General features: G+C 38.3%; 1 protein-coding gene across 1 annotated transcript in view; it reads left to right on the top strand.

Annotated features, from left to right (window-relative positions):
• BCL11B (B-cell CLL/lymphoma 11B) overlaps positions 1 to 18,379 on the top strand; it is a 101,012-nt gene extending 82,633 nt beyond the window's left edge. The window contains exon 4 of the mRNA XM_019552489.1: positions 11,042 to 18,379. Within this exon, the coding sequence (XP_019408034.1) occupies positions 11,042 to 13,056 (2,015 nt within the window). The 3' untranslated portion in view covers positions 13,057 to 18,379. The remainder of the gene's footprint in view (positions 1 to 11,041) is intronic.
• The last annotated feature ends 4,175 nt before the right edge of the window (positions 18,380 to 22,554 follow it).

Raw genomic sequence — 22,554 nt, 5'->3', positions numbered from 1 at the left:
GGTAAATGGAAAATCTCTCATTGGCTTTGATATCCTGAGATCAGACCACTGCATTTTTTTTATCTCTGCATTTAACTCCATAAATTCAGTGCACTACTTTGTATTTGTAACAAACGTCAGTTTATCCAAACTCATAAAATAAACCTTCTCAATCAGACAGCTTGATCCCGTGCTCCTTACACAGGCAAAACTTCTTTGAGAGTGAATGGGCATAGTTTAGACTACAGAATCAGAACCCACAGGCTCAAAATCTGCATTTGAAAGAATAATGGGGAAGGTTACAGAGGTACCCATCCAGTGCCTCAATTTTTCAGACTCCTTCCTGCAGGGGTATTGCTATGTGCACAGCCCTGTTTACCGTGAGCAGAATAAAGGTATACAAATGCTTTGTAAAAGTAATCGTTTCACCCTTGAATATACAACCCACTCCGTTCAAATTAGAACATTTAATTTGTGTGACATATGCCATATCAAGTCACAGCTATAGTGTTCTGCATCTTTAAACGTTGACTCATAACAGTGAAACCAGGTGAGGTCTGGCCTCAGGTGCTGGCTTTTGCATGCATTACTGAACAATTTTCAAGGCATGCAGATTGGGTGGTTGTAAGAGCAAAGAAAAAAAATACATGTTTAATACAACAATAGGAAGCTGAAGGAGGCAAGCATTGTGCATTCTCCAGCAGATGGTCAGTACAGTTCAGTCCTGATGCAGCCAGCCCTGCTCTTCCCAGTACTGGGTTTCTCTTATGCATACAGCCCCAGTTATGCCTAACTGAGAGATGGAGGTTGACAGCTGAGACCAGAAAACTCATTTCACTTGTAACCATAGTGGAATTGTGTGTCATTCATGGAGAGGGTCCCAGTGGAGGCAAAACCTGAGTGTGGAGGAATGGGCATTGGTGTACTCCAGTAGAGTGATGGATACTGGGATTATACCTCCCATTTTCTCCACCTACAGAACTAATTCCTATTTTACCTGGAAAAAAAATTACCCTTTTAAGAAAGGTTTGCACTAATCCTGTCCAGTGTAAATCCAGAGACTTCAGTTACCTGCTTCAGCTTCAAAACCAGATTCTTAGGAACCCAGGTATACCTCCATTTAAGTCATTGGAGTATTTTACAGGAGAATTAGGCCAAGGAGCTGTGCTGAAGGTATGTGGCTTCTGATCCCAATAAAGGCAATCTAATATAGGCAAAAAATATTGATATCTGTAAGGTTGGCCGCTGTGCCAGCCTTGTCAATTTTTTAAGTGACAGAGGATGTGCAGCTGAGAACGTTAGTGTTTTTGTTGGTGACAGTGTTGTGAATATTGTTTGAATTGTACTATGACAGTATTATCATTATTCTTTTGCAAAAAAGTATGGTGAGCGTGTTTGTGTGTGTGTGTGCGTGCATGTGGATGGGGGTAGACAGAGGGTTTTTTTTTTTTTTAAATAGCACCTTTTTAGCATTTTGTACATATCAGCATCCTACCAGAGTGATTTGCTAATTACACTGGAAGATCCACTTTAAATTCAGGAATACTGAAACTTTGAAACTGTAACATTTTGACTAGCGAGAATGACCAGTCTTCTTTTCTGTTTTGCAGTGAGCTAGTTGAAGGAAGCTGGCATTGTCGCAGAGTGAAAGCTCTGCAGAAGTGCCGCAGGTTTTTCATATGGAAATGTGAAATAATGGGGTGATTAAATAGAGCTGTATATTAAAGTACATCTGACATTAGAATTAGCATAATGTGCTCTAGCCCTAGGCTGAGTACTTTATTTGCCATCTGCGTCGGACCAAAATCCCCTGGGGAAGCGCTAAAATATTCTGAATAAACTCAGCCCGAGTTCTTATTGAGAGTAAAATACCATTTGTGGCACGTCGTATTGATTCGTCTTAATTGCGGTGCAGAAAAGAACATTCAGTTGCTGATGACTTTTGTACTCTGTGACAAGTCGGCTGGAGTTATTCTAACACTGCAGTTGGTTAACCTGAACAGACTGTCGTGCTCAGAGAAGGAGAAAACGTTATCTTCAGCAGCATAAACTACAATATCATCTCCTGGCTTTACTTTTTCTTATCTTGTTGCAGTATCTTTTTTTTTGTGGATAAATTTAAAAATACAGCAGCCATTCTGAAGAAATGAGGAGTCAGTCCAAGGAAATTCAAATTCTCACCTAGTTATTTCCCAGCCTCCCCCATCCTCCCCACATACATATACATACTCCTAAAAAAATCTAGATATATCTGACCAGCTTTCATCTAAGGGAGTGAAAAATCAGTGGAACTTGTCCTTGAAGATCCATCTCCGGAACCATTAGTTCAAGAGATTTATTATGTATATTTTGTAAAAGCCACAGCTTCTCCTGTACTTAAGCCCACAGTCTTACTCTGTTGTAATGGTTTGATTTTTGTCAACTCTCCACTCAAATAGGTTGCTGAATACCTTTGAAAAAGTGCTTATAACATGCATAAAAGATAAATATTTCATCTGAAGGAAAATACTTTGATGCTCCATGCAATTCTGTAACATTCATAAGGTCCAGTTTTTACCCTATAATTGCCTATCATTATACACAATTTACATATTCAAACATTCTCTACAAACCTTAGTCTAGCATGTTTTTATTACAAATTCAGATCAAGGGAATAACCTTTAACTTCAGAGACAAATGAGACAAATTTACAAGTGCATGTCTGCTGTTTTCTTGTGTTTTATAAATCCCTGCAGACCTGAACACTTTTGCTATAACGCCACTCAGAACAATATACATATATTACTACTTGTTTGTAGTGCTTCAGTAATGAGTCCCCTTTGTATTAGATAACCTATATAATTCAGCATCTAGGCCCTCCATAACGTCAATTATCTCCTCATAGCTAAATGTACATTCCATTAAAACAAGATTTACAGCCTTTATAATACTTCTTAGGCTTGAACGTGGAGATTTTGTGGATTTAAAGAAGCAGAGACGGGAGTTAGCATTCGTTAAAGAAGTAATGAATTAAAACAAAAATGCTATTTCATTTACTAGCTATGAATAGACACCTAATACCCTCAAGAAATAGATGCAATAAAACAGGCAGAAGTAGCTAAGGAAAAAAAATAACGTAAAATTTGTTTTTACCCTTTGGCTTTTTTTATTGTTCTCTAATTTACTCTTTATTTTTCCATTAAATGACATGGACAATTTCCTTTATGTCTCCCCCTTAAAGTTCCTGTTCAGATTACTGGCCTCACGGTTCCTGTCTGTAAGATCAGAAAATAGCACCTCAGAAAAGTCTGCTGGAAAAAAAGCACTTGCCAGTTTTCAAACAAATCTAGTGTATGGGAAACAGATTTAAAGGGAAGCTGCTGGCATATTCCATATGTTGTAGAAAAGACTGACATTATTTCAAATGCATTTGAATGCCTTATGCAAAGAAAAGGCCTAAAAATGTCCTTGAAAAGTACAGTGGTTTTCAATGAATGCTATAAATGGGATACTATATATAAACCCACCAACCATCGGTAGTCCTATGACTTTTTCATCTCACTAATGGGACATTTTTTTCCATCCACTATTAAGTCCCCATTTTTACTGATGATTTTTGCCTATTTTATAGGCCATATTTCTGAAGCATCCGTACACCTTCTGTTAACTGGCACATAAGGTTCATAGAACTGAGATGCTAAACGTGGAGTCAGTTGAAACTGTTGTATCACAAAGGGCTAATTTAAAAGTTAACTCATTCACTATTGATCTTTTAATATTGATTTTCCTGTTCCCTCCTTAGCTTTCACACCTCTTCCTTTCTCTTTTTTATAAATTGCTTTGTATTTTACAGTTTAACACCAATTAGAAAAATGTGTTCAGAGTTGACAAACAGGCTTTCATCTTCTATTGTATATAGTGCTTCTGGTTCAGAAGCTGGTATGGCGAGTTGCCCTTTTTTCCATGCATTTTTAATTTCTTTCATGATGTTAAAAAGGTAAGAATGTTACTTAGACTTATAGGTGCTGAACACTACAAGCTTCTTTAAGTTGCCACAAGTTGGGTGCCCAAAATCTGAGGAGCCCCAAATCACTGGTCCCTTTGAAATGCTTCAAAGAATCCTTCTGCCATAATGAGATGGCCTAAATTAAGCTGGAATATGCACTGGGTTTGGGCACAAATTTGAAATTTGATTAGAGTACAATTAAAACAAGGCGTCATAGAATCAGCTTGGGCTCTTATAAATGTTCCCATTTGATAGAAGCAGATTATCTTCTGTGTATTCTTATGGTTAAAAAAATATCAGAATCTTTTCCAATCATATTAGAATACTGATTATTAATAACGATCCTGGTTATTACAGTAATGTCCAAGGATCTGCGAAGAATGGGGCCCTATTGTGCCAGGCACTGTGCAAGGAGTAGTGGATGGTCTCTACCCTGAGGAATTTACAGCTTTTCAAGCAAGACAGACACACAATGAGGGAGGTGTACCTAACCACCAATGTGAACAACATGATGGCAGCATGCAGGTTTCATGGTCATGTTCTTCGTCTGATTTATTTAGTGGGGAATAAGCAAAATAGGAAGGTAGGTGAAGGGACAGGGGATATTGAGGTGAGAGGAGAGGGCTGGGAAGAAGAGGATGAGTGGGCAGATGAGGAATGTAGGTTGAGGAAGCAATTATGAAAGCAAAGGAGAGAGATAAATTTGCAGCCTATTTCTACTCACTCCTCTCTTTTTCCATCCACCCCTATTATGTCCCCTTCCTCTTCTCAAAATCTATTTGATCCTTTCAATTCCCATGCCTCATTCTTCCCTTTCTTTCCCAGAATTTTGCTCTCAGAATCCTTCCCTCATTCCTTTTCTCTGGCCTTCAGCAAGCACCTCAGTGTGTTTGAATCCCTACTTGTCATGGAGTGAGCGCACTAATAGGTACTTTTCACCATATAGAGGGATGATGTATTCAAGCCCCACAAATGTTGAAGCTTTCCTATCATACATATACTCCACCTCCTACTTCAAGTGCTCACAAGATCTGGGCTTGCTGGTCCAGAAGAATGTTAAACCTGATGCAGTCCAGGATGGACTTCAGCAAAGCAAGTGGGTTGGATAAGAGAAGGAATAGAGGAAGAGGATATTTATCTGAGTGAGTGGAAAACTGGATGGTTCAAAGAAGTAGTCTTTGCCAAACAAGCAGATCATAAAAAACAACTTTGTTTCCAGTTGGTGGCTGCTTTGTGGCATATATGAAATGAGTTGGGTGTTTCAGTCCATTTTTCAACACATACATATGTGTAGGTATGAAGATGGCATTATTTATTAATAACTAGAGATCTATATCCTTTCAGAACAAGGCTGGCATTGATCAAAGTTAAGCTCTATTAATTGCCACTCATCTAACGATGAGCACGAAGCTCAGTTTCTTTGTGCCTCAGTTCCCCATCTCTGAGACAGGGATACCTCTGTTTCCCCACATTACTCTGATATAGAGAGGAGAAAATTAATAATGCATGTGAGTTTCTTAAGCACTATAGTGATGGACCATAAAAGCAAATAGATAATATTTTTGTTTCTTTTTAATTGATAACACAGGTTTTGAAACCATTCTGGTAGAAAGATAATAAGGGCAAAATGGACCAACCCATCTTGCATATTTCTTTTGAATGCCACGTGGTTAGTCAATAGAGATTCACACTTCAGACCCATGAGAATGATTTGGCCCTGGTCTAGATGGCCTGTAAAACGCTATACACCCATAGATCTTGTTCACTGTGAAACACTAAATCTTTCTTGTATTTAATGCTCTTCTCTTTAATGTCAGCTGGTCTTATGAGGAGACTTGTTAAACTAGTGATCTCAATTATGGCATTTTAATTTAATAATAATTCAATTAAAGTTGTGTTTTTTATTGAGCATCTACGGTACCTTTATTGGTATTATTAGAGTAACCAACATAATAAGAAGGAGTAATTATTTAAATGCTCATTAAAAAAAACTGGTGGTGGGAGGGAGGGGTAACTTTGGTGGAAAAATTGTGGAAATCTGATACATGTCTGCTCTTGGGTGTTACAATAAAAGATGTCCTTTCTTTAAAGCTTGCAAGTTTCTATTTTTCCTGAACTTCTAATGCTGCAAAATTCCTTACATTTTTATTCTGGCTGTTGTAATTCTGTAAAGTGAACCAGAAACATTAGCTGGAATGTATTGCTAGAGGTAAAGAATGGCAGAAGTTATGTGGCCCTAACTGAGTATACACTTCAGTCCTGTGTGGGGGTTATGGGTGGGTGATTAAAAGCAGGGAGTTTATTCTCTGTTACAGTTAATGGAATTATTCAGGCATGCTGAGCAGAGGATCCATAAGGCATAGAATATCACTATACCACTTCCCAAACAGATAATAGGGAATTTTTTACAGTTCTTATTACACTGTAATTGCTGTTTTATTTCATATAGTAACCTAAGATATTTAGGGGGAAATTTGTCCCCGATACAAAGGGTGGGTCTATATAGAAAGGGTGTGGGTTGACTGCAGTTGGGAGGGGTTCAGACTCACAGAATTGCTATAAACAAGCCTTTAGGAGTCAGGTCAGGGGATCCATGATTATGGACATGTAGTGGAATAGCCAGGAATAGCCACAAAGCCAAATTAATTTTGGTTTGAGTTGGGTACTGGGCAGAAGCTGGTGGAATTTACCTACCTGTTCTTGCTTTGTCCCCAGTATAAAGCCAAAATTAATAGGGAGGGCTGAATTTAGCTGTGTTTTGTACCAGCTACTAAAACAGAAAAAAAGCTTATTATTGTTTTGACATTTAGAATGAAACATAATCAGTCAAATAGCAGTAGTGGGAGCAAATGTTAATATTTCTGGAAAAGACCACCTTTTGTTACAATATGCAGAAGAGACAGAAGTGTTCACTAAATTCACAGTTTATAATTACCTATGGAGGGAAAGGATATCTGATACCAGGGAGCTCTTTAATCTAGCAGACAGAGACATAACAAGATTCAGTGGCTGGAAGTTGAACTCAGCAAAGTTCACACTTGAAATAGGACACAATTTTTTAATAACGTGGATAATCAACCATTGGAACAGACTACAAGGGGCAAGGTGGATTCTCTGTCACTAAGAGTCTCTAAATGAAGATTGGGTATATATCTAAAAGATGCAAGTGAGTTCAACCACAGGCTTTTGGACTAGATGTAAAAATTACCGGGTGAGATCTATAGCCTGTGTGGTACATGGGCCAGACTGGATAGTGATGATGGTTTCTTTTGGCTTTAAAAATCCATTCATTCATGAATCTATCTATCTATCTATCTATCTATCCTGTGCACACCTGTCCCAGGTCTGTCATTTAGTCTAAATTTTACAGGTACTAGTCCAATATTTTGGACTTTTGTTTCACCTTTTAAATGAACACACAAATAAATACCTGCCAACAAAACCGCCAACCTGAAGAAGCCATTGAAGTCAAGCATTTTGCCTCTTTAAACCTGCCAGGGTTCATACAAACTAGTTTAAAAATCCTTTACCTGAAACCCATTCAGCAAAGACTCAGCATGTGCTTACTTTTAAGCACATGAATAATCCCATCACTGTTCAGTAAAGCACTTCGGTGCATGATTAAATTTCACCAGCTTCAGGGGGGATTATTCACATGCTTAAAGTTAAGCACATGCTTATGTAACGAATACATGGCATAGCCACTGTAGCTAGTTGTTATAAAGTGGTTAGACTTCTGCGTGGCTGGCAAAGGATTATGGTAGCTATATATCAAAAGTGGCCTTATAACAAAGAGTTTTATAGCACAGGTGCACTGCATTATTAAATATAAGGATCATTTTTGAGCAATACATGACTGTTTCTGGGCAAGTTTAAAATATTTAGCAAGTTTTAGAATATAAAAATGTTCAGAGTGGATCTTCAAAGACTTTTTGACATTGTTCTGTTCTTAAAAGTGAGCATCTACACTGCTCAGGGCAACTTCTAGGCAAGATAACCATGAAGTGATAATATGGAAATGAACATTTTATTTTATTTTTTATTTTTTTAAAGGAGAGTCTAGGGAGAGTCTTTGAGGGTTATGAAAGCAAAAAAAAAAAAAAAGAAGCTGTCAGAGCCTTGGTAGCCAAGTAGCCTGCAGTCAATTTTGCCATTGTGTAGGGTCTCTTGAACAGGAGACTTTAGGGGCATAAAAGCTAAATAAAACAAAAAGAGAGAGAATACTGTTCCTGTTATGAGTGATAGCTCGTAAATTTTGTGTCAGTAATAAATACTAATTTGCTTTTAAAAAAGAAAACTAAACAGGGGTGAGTTTTACTTTCTTTACTTTAAAAAAAGCTAAACGGGAAAGGGGTTTACTTTCCTCATCTGAAGATTGTGGATGGGAAGTTTTGGAGAATGAAACAAAACATCTGATTTTCATAGAACATGTAGTAGCAAGCATCTAGCCAGCTGCCATTTTGAGGCTAATTTTTTTAATCAGCCATTTCAGTTTTAGATTGGTCTTCATCCTTAGCTGGCTCAGGGATTCTTTTTCTTACGAATGTGCCTTCTCTGAAGTAAACCTTTTTTTAAACTACAGCTGTTTTTTTTGGTCAAGCTTTGACCTAGGTGAACAGGTTTCTGGGACTACCCCTGCAAACATTTGGGCAAAAAAGGGGAAAATAGCAAAAGACATGCTGTAATTAAAAATGAAGAAATCAAACAGCTATGGGTAATAAATCGATTAATTAGAGTGGATAAAATGAAGGTGAAGGGTGCCAAGCGCTCTCAGATTTGAAGACAGATGACCTTGTAAGATGCTGCACTTCATTTGCTATTAGATCATACTTCAGAAGGGGCTTTATTAAAGTCTATTCTAGGGTGAGCTGAGGTAAAACATATTGTTAAAAAAAAGCTTTTGACAGAATATGTTATATACTTTAGTCTGCTTCAGTGATTTCTGTCACTTTTTATACTGCGCTTGTTACTGTGCAAGCAAAATTAAGGGTCTAGACATTTTCATCATATTTCTATAAGAAACAGAAATTTAAATATTTGAAGTAATAATGAGAGCATTTACTATTGCTTCTGTTTCAGAGCTGAAATAAAAACCCCCAATAACTGCCTCAGTGCTAAGTAGATTTTAAGGGATACAGTACCTCCTCCATTCAGTATGTGTGTATGTCCCTTAATGTCATTAGTGGATAGGCATTACAATGAAAATATGGCTTCTCATTTTTTTTGCCATAGCTGTAGTTAGAGATTAATCACAGAAGTTGAGCATACTATTTAGTTGCCTCCCTTCACAACACAAAATACATGCCTATGCAATAAAAATAAGTCAGTCAAACAAAAAGAGCTTGCTGCATTGCATTCAGGCTTTGCTTTTGGTCAGGGGCCTGATACTCTGCAACATCTACTTAGATCAGTTAAATCAGTGGGAGGGCTTCTGCACACAACGTTATAAATATACAAATGATGGTGATGATGGTAGGTAGGTAGATAGTTAGAGAGCCTCATCACTGTATTGCCCATCTATTTGTCTGTCTAATCATTTCCCATCTTCCTTCTGTCTAAGGTTTCTTCAGTGGCAGCTACTTCTGTAGACAGCTACGTTAATCTGAAGTCAAGTAGAAGGCAGGGTACATTTGTACTTTGCAGACTAACCAAAGTATATTATATATATATACATATATATATATAGCACAAGCCTGCATGGGGTGAAGCTCACTGCATCACATGCTGTAAGCAACTTCTATAAGCAACTAGAAAAGTGGAATTAAATCTGTAGTCAGCACTCTTTTTGTGCTGTTTTAACTTCAGGTTTCTTGGTTCCTGTGAGCTGTTTAGCCTTAAAAACACAGTTTTGATAGTATAGTTTATTTATGTATAAACTCTTTGTTTCCAAGTATAATGCTTGAGCAACAGGCTTTGGCAAACCTCAGTACCAACAGCTAGAGGTAGGTTGTTCAGCTTTGGATCTGCACCCCAGCAGAGCGGGGATTTGGGTTTTTGTTCAGTCCATTATACACATAGGGCCCAGAAAGGAGGTAGGGTCCTGGTTCTGAAATGTGTTTATGAATTTATCAAGGATAGATTTGCACAGAGCCACTAATAAGAAAAAAAAATGAAGCTAAGAAATAATGTATATTGTGTACAGGGTCGGAATTCTTTAGCTAGCAAAATTATGACTGTAATACAGACTTGTCCACACCTGTCTTTTTTGTAAAGCTGAATCAAGGTTAAAGGAATGCTTTCTACCTTTCTACAGTTGTTCAAATAGGCTACAAATGCAAATACAAGCCCATGTTTTTGGCTCTGGTTACCACTTCTGCTTTGGAGGGCAGGCTCAGGCTCAGAGATTCTTGGGACTGAGTTCAAGCGCTGCCCGGCATTTGTTACTGTTAATTGCAACTGTGCTGTTGGCTTTGATTACCGGATATTTCATTTGAGTGGCTTCTTGGTGTTTTGGCAAAGGGAATGTAAAAATGGTTTATTCAGGGGTATGTTTTCCAAGCTCCTGTTGACTTTAATGGGACTTGTGCAGCTAAATACCCACGTACTGTTTGAAAAATGTAAGGGACAGCATGACTGAAGCATGAATGAATTAAATACGGCAAAGATCTGGGGAGACTGCTGCGTGAAGTATATAAAAATATAAAATTAAAGAGTGAAATGATACTGAAGCTTATTCAGGTACTAGAAAAGAGATTTACCTACTGCATAACATTTTACTTCAATTTTACACATAGCTTTCAATCCTTTGAAACAAATACCTAGAAACAAATATATGAAAGGAGCATGATCCTGATATGCCACGAAATGTTTCATATGATAATCAGAGTATATAAAGGTATACATAGAGAAAATATGTGTGCACATGTAATGTTTATCATACATGTTAACTGAATAAGCAGGCTGAAGAAATGTGCTGTAGTGTTCAATTTTGTATTAGTCAGTAGGTTGCAATTAAGCCCCCACTTCCTGAAATGCCAAGGAGTAAATCTATTAACAAAATAAAGTGCATGCTAATGGTATTTAAACATTCTCCACTGTATTGTTTTTTGAGTGTTCTCTCTTTTTTTTCTCTTATAGGTAAAGATGAGCCTTCAAGCTATATTTGCACAACATGCAAGCAGCCTTTTAATAGCGCTTGGTTCTTGCTTCAGCATGCCCAGAACACACATGGATTCCGCATCTACCTGGAAACAAGCCCTTCAAACAGTTCCCTTACTCCACGCATCACCATCCCTCCTCCTCTGGGACCAGAGACTGTTGCACAGTCCCCGCTGATGAATTTCCTTGGAGACAACAACCCTTTTAATCTTTTAAGGATGACAGGACCCATCCTGCGTGATCATCCTGGCTTTGGTGAGGGTCGGCTCCCTAACACACCACCACTGTTCAGCCCACCGCCTCGTCATCATCTGGATCCACATCGCCTTAGTGCCGAAGAAATGGGGTTAGTCGCCCAGCATCCCAGTGCCTTTGACAGAGTTATGCGTTTAAACCCCATGGCAATTGAATCCCCAGCGATGGATTTCTCCAGAAGGCTTCGAGAACTGGCAGGAAATAATTCCACTCCTCCTCCAGTCTCACCAAATCGCACCAACCCTATGCATCGCTTGTTGAATCCTTTCCAGCCAAGCCCTAAATCACCTTTTTTGAGTACCCCACCATTACCACCAATGCCCCCGAGCAGCACTACGCCTCCCCAACCTCAGGCTAAGAGTAAGTCCTGTGAATTCTGTGGAAAAACATTCAAGTTCCAGAGTAATCTTATTGTACACCGACGTAGTCATACAGGAGAGAAGCCCTACAAATGTCAACTCTGTGACCATGCTTGCTCCCAAGCCAGCAAGCTAAAACGTCATATGAAAACACATATGCACAAAGCTGGTTCCATGACAGGCAGGTCAGATGATGGACTGTCCACCACAAGTTCTCCTGAGCCAGGCACAAGTGAGCTCACTGGAGAGGGGCTAAAATCCAGTGAAACAGATTTCAGGAATGAGAGTGATCCCTCCTTGGGCCATGACAATGAAGAGGAAGAGGAGGAAGAGGAGGAGGAAGAGGAGCTTGAAAATGAGAGCAGGCCAGAGTCAAGTTTCAGCATGGACTCAGAACTGAGTCGTAACCGAGAGAATGGTTCCAAGTCGCTACCAGATGAAAAAACCCTTGTCCTTGGAAAAGTTATAGAGAATGTAAGTCTCGGTGCCATCCAGCAATACAATGACATGCTAGCTGAAAAGCAGAAAAGGGGTAGTAGCTTCATGAAAAGGTCTTCTGACCAACGAGATCTGTGTCCCCGAGACCTCTGTCAGAGAGATACAGGTGATGAAGACTCAGTGGCAGGAGAACTTGACCGCACTGAGGAAGGGACAGTCAATGGAAGAAACTTTGGCCCAGGCGAGCCCTTCCCAGGCTTGTTCCCTCGCAAGCCAACACCTATTACAAGCCCCAGTTTAAACAATTCGTCTAAAAGAATAAAGGTAGAGAAAGATTTGGACTTACCACCAGCAACGATAATACCTTCTGAAAATGTTTACTCCCAGTGGCTGGTAGGGTATGCAGCATCAAGGCACTTCATGAAGGATCCGTTTCTAGGATTCACAGACTCCCGACAATCCCCCTTTGCAACTTCTTCTGAACACTCTTCAGAGAACGGAAGCCTGCGTTTCTCCACGCCGCCAGGGGACATGCTGGATGGGGGTCTCTCAGGGCGCAGTGGGACAGCAAGCGGAGGCAGCACTCCCCACATCAGCGGACCCGGTCCCGGTCGACCCAGTTCAAAGGAAGGGCGGCGGAGTGATACATGTGAGTACTGTGGCAAGGTCTTTAAGAACTGCAGCAATTTAACAGTGCATCGTCGGAGCCACACTGGAGAGCGGCCTTACAAATGCGAGCTCTGCAACTATGCATGTGCCCAGAGCAGTAAGCTGACGCGCCATATGAAAACGCATGGCCAGATAGGGAAAGAGGTCTACCGCTGCGACATTTGCCAGATGCCCTTCAGTGTTTACAGCACCCTGGAGAAACACATGAAAAAGTGGCACGGAGAACATTTGCTGACAAATGACGTCAAAATTGAGCAGGCAGAAAGAAGCTAAGGCCCCCATTAGGTTAAATCAGGGGTCTAGGTAACATTTAATTTGTACAGTTTAACTATTTGCCAACTGAGAAAAGCTGACCTAACTTGCCTCCATAAACATAACTTAGCATAACTAAGGTAGGTGCCAGACCTTGGCACTTAAATATAACCTGTGTCTACAAAGTTCTATTAAACACGAGGGTTGATTAAGGCAGTAAAAATTGTGGAGCCTTTTAACTGTGCAATAATTTCTGTATTTATTGGGTTTTTGTAATTTTTTGGCATGTGCAGGTACTTTTTTTTATTCTTTCTGTTTAAATTTCTTTTAAAATTTTGTTGGGTATCCCTTTTTAATTTTACCCTGTAGTAGCCTGAGATTACTTGCATTGTAGGAGAGAAACATATCTTTTTAAATTATAATTTTTGGGCCGCTGCTTTGTTGAAATTTAAGCTAAGCATGTGTAATTTCTTGTGAAGAAGCCAATGTTTTAACTGAGCTCTGTCTTTTTTTTTCCTTTCTTCTTCTTTTTAAACAACCTTGGAGATTAGGGAAAATAAAATTGTACAGCGAATAACAATCTTTAAAATTAGCACTTTCTTTTGGAATTGGATCTGATATGTAGCACTGACGATGTCGCTAAAGATAGAGGCCTTTTCTATGTAGATTTCACCATTAAAGTTATGTCAACTTAAAAGACATGGATGCAGGGATTTTCTGAAGGCAGCTACATAAGAAAACCTATTGTATTAATTGTGCATTATTAGGAGACAGTTTCCTCTGGTTGTTAAGGATAAGCCACCATTTTGTCACTTGTTTTAGGATCAGTAATTAAGATATCTGAACGATCCACCCCCACAGGCTGTAATAATACTTTAAAGGTATCGTGATATTTTTTTCAGACCTTGGATGAAATAAATGCCAACCTTTTTGTTTACCACACATTCAAAAGTCTAATTGAGTTCAGGACATCTGTAAATATCTCTTACTTAGCCAAGTAGCCCATCGCTACTAGAATTGCTGTTGTTAAGGCAACGATCGCAAGAGTGAAGTGGTACTTTCTCAGTCCAAGAAACTAGAGTCTGTCAGGTATTTGGATAGTGAATATAAAGTATTAGGAATATCTCCTATAATGTACAATAATATTATTGTAAGGAAGAGAAAAATGTAGTCAGGTTCCTGCATTGGCCTGATTCTGTTCCCAGTGAAGTCAGTGAGCGTTTCCCCGTTGATTCAGGTGGGAACAGGATGGAGCCCCACATATTATAGCGAAGAAAATACAAAAACAAAAAACCATACCTGCTCTTTTTTTCCAATTATTTTATGTTTTAGCCTATTAGGACTAATAATAACAAACAGTGGACAATTAAGGTTAGATATTTGAATTTTGTTGACCCGCACTTTAAAGTTTATGTTTGTGTTTAAGAGAAAATGGCTTCTCAACAAGAAATTACCTCAGAATCTTCTACTTGGCCCAAAGGTGGGTTAAACTGTAAGGGAACAGCTGAGATTAAGTGTCAGTGTTGCTAAGCATGGCATTCACAATACTGGCACTATAAAGAAAAATAAAATAAAAATAATTTATTGGACAGTTTTTCTACTGCCATTCAATTTGACGTGAGTGCCTTGAAAACTGATCTTCCTATTTGAGTCTCTTGAGACAAATGCAAAACATTTTTGTGAAATGAAAAGACTTTAAAAAAAAAGTAAAAACAAGAAAAGTACATTCTTTAGAAAAAAAGAGCCACATTTACTTAAAAATTACTGGTTGAAGATAGTGGACATGAAAATGCCATAAGACCCAATCAAATGAAGATGTATACCCAGCACAACTTCGGACATCCATTAGCTGAATTATTCTCAGCCTTTTTTTTTTTTTCAGGACAACGCTGCTTAGGAAACGGAATGGAAATGATTTACTGCTGAATTAAAACTCAAATGACACAAATTACAAGTTGTTATCATTGAATGAGAAAAAACAATTCAGGAACAACGGCTAATTTTTTTTTAAAGTTAAATTTAGTGCACTCTGTCTTAAAATACGTTTACAGTATTGAATACATACAAGGGTAAAAAAATTGTGTGTATGTGTGTTTGAGCAATCTTTTTTTTTTTTCAAAGTTTGCTTAATAGGTTATTAAAAATGCCATAATGGCCATGTGTATATTGTTTTCTTTTGGTGACGGGGTTTTAGTATATATTATATATATTAAAATTTCTTGATTACTGTAAAAGTGGACCAGTATTTGTAATAATGGAGAATGCCTGGGCATTTTACAAAACCAGAAAGAAAAAAAAAAACTTTTCTTTTTTCCTTGAAAATGTTGCAGTAAAATTTAAATGGTGGGTCTATAAATTTGTTCTTGTCACTGTAACTGTAAAGTCTTGAGTTTTAGTAAATTTTTTTCTGCCTTGGGTGTTGAATTTTTATTTCAAAAAATGTATAGAAACTTGTATTTGGGGATTAAAAGGTGATTGCTACACCATGTAGAAAAAGTATGTAGAAAAAAGTGCTTAATATTGTTATTGCTTTGCAGAAAAAAAATCACGTTTCTGACCTGTACCTATTTTTCTCTTTTTTTCCCCCCCCCTTCTGGAATGGATATTGATATTGGTTGATTCATATGATGTAGGCACTTGCTGTATTTTTACTGAAGCTTGTAATTTTTTAACTGTACGCTTGTCCTTTTAAAGGGATTTAATGTACCTTTTTGTTAGTGAATTTGGAAATAAAAATAAAAACAAAACAAACAGGCTGCCATAATATATTTTTTTAATTTGGCAGGATAAAATATTGCAAAAATAAAAAAAAATTTGTATGTGAAGTCCTTATTGTACAGGAAGAAAAGGGGTTGTTAGACGACCTTTGAGTAAAAGAAACAAAACAAAAGAATTAAGTGCTTTTTAATTTTCTTTTGTTTTTCATTTTTTTTTTTGTTCACAAATAATTTTCCTTGTATATATTTTTTTTGTCAGAAATAGCCTACAAAAAAGTGCTGTTCCCACAGGGCTCTAATAATTTTGATGTTGCCTGGACCCTTTGCCTCAAGGCTTTATCAGGTATGGTTGAACCAGGCTGGTTGGTTATTGCCTATTTATGTTACATGAAATCCAGTTTCTTTAAAAATGTTAGAAATAACATTCCACAGATTTCCCCTTCAAGAGAGAAAGAGAGAGAGAATGAGAGGAGATTCCCCGCATTACAAATGATAAGATGTTTAGAGCATCTTATATCATATCACCACCTCCCACTCACTTCCTCCCTGAGTCAGTGGCCTCTAGAGTAAGGTGATTTTTCTCTTAAAAAGTGAGAGCAGTTGCATCCATTTTGACACAAGTCAAGTGATCTGCTGTTGGTACAGTTTTAATTGGATTGAAATAAAATTGGTCCAGGCACAGCCTTCCTTTTCCCTGTCAGAACAGGACCTATTCCATGTACAGGTCTTGCCAGTCCATGTTATTATCTGCTTTGCTGCTGTTCACTTTTAATTGTACATTCCATAAATTTCTGAATGTTTGAAGACTGGGATGAAATTCTGTACCTTTTGATTTTTCTCTTTTCAGTTCTCGCCGTCTCTCTCTTTTTGGTTGGAAGGGGAAGGACAAATAGCAGAAGTGATAGTCATAAAATCGTAGGAAATTTGGGCTGGACAGGACCTCCAGAGGTCATCTAGTCTAGCCTTCTGTGCAAGGCAGAATCACCTCTCTATCTTGTCCTCAAAAAACATCCATCTAACCTTTATGAAAAACATCCAGTGATGGAGATTTCACAACCTCTGTACATAATCTGTTCCAGCATTTAACCACTCTCAGAGTTAAAAATCTTGTCCTCATATTCAGCCTAAATCTTCTGTATTGCAAATTAAGACCATGACATTTTGTCCTGACTTCTCTGGACACAGAGAACTGCCATCCTCTTTATGACAATTATGACAGTCTGTTTTACATTTTAAAGTGGCGAAGCAGAAGAAAACGGTTAACGTGGTTTCAGGAAAAGGTGGTAAGAAACACCATGCCAAATTTTTCCTTCACTTTTGTCTGTGCAGTACTGCTAAAGCCATTAAGGTGGCATGTGCGTAGATGAAAGCAGAATTTGGTTCAGCTGTTTTGCAAACACCTCCTTGCTCGACTCTACCCTAAGATTTTTTGGCAAAGGTTTGAGCTCAGGTATTCTGGTGTAAATCAGTCAGAAGGGGTTCATCTGATTTCTTCCTGATTTACTCCAGTGTAATTGAGATCGGACTAAGGTCCCTGAAAGGCATATTCTATTTCTTAGTGAAAATTCTAGTTGCTTTTACACTTGTGTGAATCTAGAGCAATTTCATGGAATTCACTGAGTATACACTGGGGTAATCAAGATCAATTTAACCCTCCGCTTTCAGACCACTTCCTTGAAAGATAGAGTTCACCTTTCATTTTAAAGCAAATTGCTTGGGAGCACCAATAGCCCTATTGTTTTTAATTAACCAGCAGTTAACACCAGCAATTGTCTAGTCACATGATATAAATCACTGACAAACTAACAGTAAGTTGCCCAAAAAGCACAAGGATTGTGTTACTACAGACTAATGATGATGGAATAACCCCCTTCTTTCTGCTCAGAAGAACATACTTTATTAGGCCATAAGCACAATGTAACATAGACATATAATTATGCTGCCATATTTACTTTCCCAGTTAAAAGAAATATTAAGTTGAAATTCCAGTGTGTCAAATCTGGCTGCCATTGAAGTCAAAACTTGAACTGGCTTCCATGGCAGAAAGACTGGGCCCATCATCTCACCCAAGAAATGGGAATACTGCTATTACAGAAGAGGGTCAAAAATCAGCATTTCATCCCAGTCCTGAGTAAAAGACAGTCCAAGGTTTTGTTTATCACAGGCAAACTCATTTTTATGGTGCTCTTTGTATTTTAGAACTGCAAAGCAAAGTAACGTTGATTTAAGTTGTTTGCATTTGTACCGGCAAGGCAAAATATTTTTATTACCTTTTTCTATTACTTATTGTATGAGCTTTTTGTTGTTTACTTGGAGGTTTTGTCTTTTACTACAAGTTTGGAACTATTTATTATTGCTTGGTATTTGTGCTCTGTTTAAAAAACGAGCACTTTTTTTTTATTATGGATAAAATGTTGAGATGGCTGGAGGTCATTTCAATATGGCTTAGTGAAATATTTATTGTTCCTTTTATTCTCTGTACAAGATTTTTGGCCTCTTTTTTCCCTTATTGTCACAATGTTGAGTTCAGCATGTGTCTACCATTTCATTTGTACGCTCGTTCAAAACAACGTTTGTTCCAGTTTCAAGTTATAAAAATAAATTGGACATTTGACTTGATCTCCAAATCTTGTCTTTCCTGTTTATTTTAAATTTGGGGGGACTGAAAGCCTGAAGGATCAATATGGTTTACAAGACTTATAGGCTATTCTCCTATTGATTCAGTTCAGCCTTGATTTGGAAAAGGCTTCCTATTTAAGATGGATTCATAAACATTTGCTTACTATTAAGCATGTGCTTAAATCCCAGTAAGGCTAAGAGACTTAAGTACATGCTTAAAGTTAAGGATATGATTAAATGGCTTCTTGAATTTGAGCCTTAGGTAGTGCAAACTGGAGCAATACTTTAAATATGCAAGATGCTTCATAACAAAGAGCTTTAATATTATAAAGATGATTGTTTCTAGGGTTTTTTTCCTGAAGACATTGAGCTGAACTCTACTCTCAGATCCCTGTCCAGCAAAGTACTTCAGCACATGCTTAATTTTAAGCATGCTAGCAGTCACATGGGTTTAAGTTTGCTTCAGTGCTTTGTTCAAAGGTCACTCAATTTTGCTTATGTAAATATGGAGGAATATTACTGAATTAGCTGGGAGTAGAACTTGGCCCAAAGAGTATGCTTTAACACTGATATTCTGCCACCCCAATATTTAACTGTTGATACACACCCTGTCTTCCTACCAAATTCATGGGAAAATGTGTGTGTGTGAATCTGAAAAGGAGAATGAGGCTCAATGAGCACCTCTACATGTTATTCATATGCAGTAGTTACTGCACGTTTAGTTTACTACTTGTTTAATGAAGTGCTAACTAAATGTGTAGTAATTATAGTTAATGTGCAGTAGCTCTGGTGCATGATTTTTTGTGATGCTCACTGTGCAGTAGCCTAATAACACTGTGCAGTTGTGTATTAGCATGGTTTTTGACTGGCATGCTATTGCACATTGTTATTAGGCTACTGCATAGTAAGTTTCTCATGTAGACATGCCCAATTTGGAGATATTATGAGGATGGTGAGATTTCAGCTGCACAGAATCCACCATCCTGAATGGAAGTAACTGAAAGAAAAAGAAATGGTGGGACTTTGGGGGGCAAATTTTAATTGCTCTTAGGCCCTGATTCTGAGAGCCACATAAGCAGGCACAGTTTTAAACAAGTAAGTAATCTCACTAACTCTAACAAGGATACTCAAGTCCTAAATTAGACACCAGTTATTGGGCTCAATACAGGGGTGATGGATCATAACAAATAGACTGTGCTCTACAGGAGTTCAGGCTTGAGGAGCTCATGAACACTTCTGGCCTTAAACTCTGTTAATATCAAATTATGCATATGCTCAAGTGCTTTCCTGGTTCATGGCAGTAGAATAAATTATTTTAATGGTGATACCATGTAAAACCAATGTAAATGAAATCAGAATTTGGCTCTTTGACAACTAAATCGGGTTAACGTTTATGTTGCCTATAATTTCCAAAATGCCAAGTAAATCACATTTGAGAAGAACCCAACAATGGAAAAATTCATCCAAAGGACATTTTTTTTATTTTTTGTAGTTTTGTACATTTCTTATTTCAATATGTGTTTCCCTTCCCCGATATGGATTGATTCTGTTCCCAGATGTTACCTTTTTATACCTCTATGTAACTTCACTGAGTTCAACATAAGTATTCCTCATATCCACTGGTGTGAGTGAAAGATCAGAATTGGGCTCTTTTGTTAGAAGATTAGCGGAAAGTCAATACAAAGGCAACAGACACCAGCAAATCCAATACATTCAAAATCTAAACGAATATTTGTGGACTATTTGTTGCTGTATTTGCCAAGCATTTGGGCTGGATGTCGATGTCCATGGATACTGGTATCAATCAAGAAGAACCCTATTAAAGTGAAAGGAGTTCCACCTATTGATTTAAGATATTGTGAAGTCCAAATAAAGCCCATAAGATTCAAGGTCTAGTATGTGATTAAAACAGCAGTTTGTAAACTTAGAATGATGACAAAAAATTAAAACTAATTATTTTTTTCTAGAAGCTCTTTAAAAGATTTATCCCTTAGTGTTATGGTAATAAGGAACATATTGTTATAAAGCAAATGTAATTTTTCAAGGGCCTGATTCTCACTGTGTTTATCTAAATATAGCTTTATTGAGTTCAGTAGATTTACTCCCATTTTACATAAATGCAAATGAGATCAGACTCTGGTCCAGTGAGTTCCTGATGGACAAGATAAATGCATGTTGAGGATATTACAGAGTATTTGTAGAAACTGACCTTCAAATTCATAATTAGACTTGAGATCAGAATGTGGATTGCAAACCTTACCTTTATCCAGTTAAGAAATAGAAACATATCACGATCCATATGACCACTTAAAATAACTTGAAAATTGAATAGTCATATTGAAAGTGTCTGAATAAACCAATAACTAAGAGCAGAAATTGTTCAGGAAATAATTCTGAATAATTAATATACTTGAAAAAACTCTGAGCTATTTGCAACTTGTAAGAAAAAGGAGGAACACTTATATAATAGTTGATTTGCTCTGAATTATTCTCCTAGCTCAGCTAAACACTGACCTTTAGTTACTGAATGACAACATGTATTCCATTTTCTGACAGATGACAGACTATTCTCTCCTGGAAGAAAACACATGTTAGTGATGGCAAAGATCTATTTGTTCATATTGTCCATCCACTATCAATACAGGATTGTTCCCTGCAGTACATTTTCTAAAAATTACTTTATGCAAGATAGGATCAAACAAACACCACTTTATATAGCTCCTAATTTTAAAAATATTTATTTATTGGGAAAAAATGGACCCTATTGTGTTTCTCTTCCTTTCCCTATAGGTTTTATCATGATACTACCATTTGTTCAAAGCCACGCCAGTGCTTATGTGTTTATTTGGTTCACACCTTTGGGGTGAAGGCCAGTGCAGAAAAATGCAGGTCTGGTTCTACTTTTCAGTGCACTACTGAACAAGAAACAAGTATGCTACATAGAGATGCACCATCTTACCCATTTCCTTTTCTGCACACAGCTGAGACATGTCTAAATGTAGGTGTTTTTTGGATTTAGATGCTAAAATATCTTCAGTGCAAGTAAAGACCATTTTAATATTTTCATGTGGAATTGGCAAGACACAGCAATGATTAAGGCAGAAAACACAGGTATCATCAGGACACATCAAAGCTAATGAAAATGGGGTGGAAAGCAATTATAGTGTAATGATAACTGTATCTACCCATAAAGTAGCAAGCAATTAAAATAACTTAAAAAATATACACAGTGCTCTTAAAATTTTTTTTAGAGTTTAAAATTGTTGTCTACTGGCGAAAATATGAACTGTGTTTTCTCCGTCTCTTTTTCTGTCTCCGCTCTGTGTCTCTCTCTCCCTCACCCTGTGTGTACGTGTGTGTGCATACGTAGATGCATGCCAAATCAGATTCAGATTGTAGGTATATTTGTAAATATCTGGAACAATTTAACTGAGTTTCTCCTTTATTTGCCACTGTGTAAATGAAACTAAAAAGTAGTCAACTCCTGGGTCAATACTAGGGATCCTGGTTTTCTGTGTTTAAAAATAGCAAAATCTCTGATAAAAATTGCAAATTTTCTGATTAAAACCCCCGAAATCTGTCACTCCCCACCAGCAGCACCCTCCACCCCTGCTGGTCCCCTTAGTCCCCAGCCACAGTCCCCCGGTCTACAGTCCCCTGACTGCCCCCAGCAGTGCCCGAGCCCTGGCTGCCACCCACGGGAGGCAGCAGTTGCTGCGGCAGAGTATTGTCTACAGCCCCTCCTGCATGGGTGGCACAGCCAGTGGAGCCTGTGTGTGTGGGGAGGGTGCAGATCCCTGCCCTCCTGCCTCCACAGCCTAGCAGGGGAGACCCAGACTGGCAGGGCAGAGTGCAGCTGGGCAGAGAAGATCAATACTGCTGCTATTAGCCAAGTGCCACCATGGCAAAGTGCCCCTTGCCCACCTGGCAGCATTGGGGGTGGTGGTGCAGAGTTTTGCCTCCTGCTGCCACTGGGTAACCAGGGGACACATTGCCATGGCAGCGTGGGACTTGCAGTGGTGGCACTGAGCTTCCCCATGTAACCCTGCCCTGCCCTAGCATGCCAGGTCTCGCCTGCTGGGCTGTGGAGGCTCTGGGGGGGAGGGCAGCAGGGTGGTGAGGCCTGAGCCCACAACAGGCAGCTGACACACACCCTGCACACAACTCTGGGGGGAACGTGCCC

Source organism: Crocodylus porosus, unplaced genomic scaffold, assembly GCF_001723895.1.
Source record: "Crocodylus porosus isolate Cpor-Errol unplaced genomic scaffold, CroPor_comp1, whole genome shotgun sequence".
NCBI lineage: Eukaryota > Metazoa > Chordata > Crocodylia > Crocodylidae > Crocodylus > Crocodylus porosus.
This window is presented reverse-complemented; position numbering and strand designations above follow the sequence as displayed.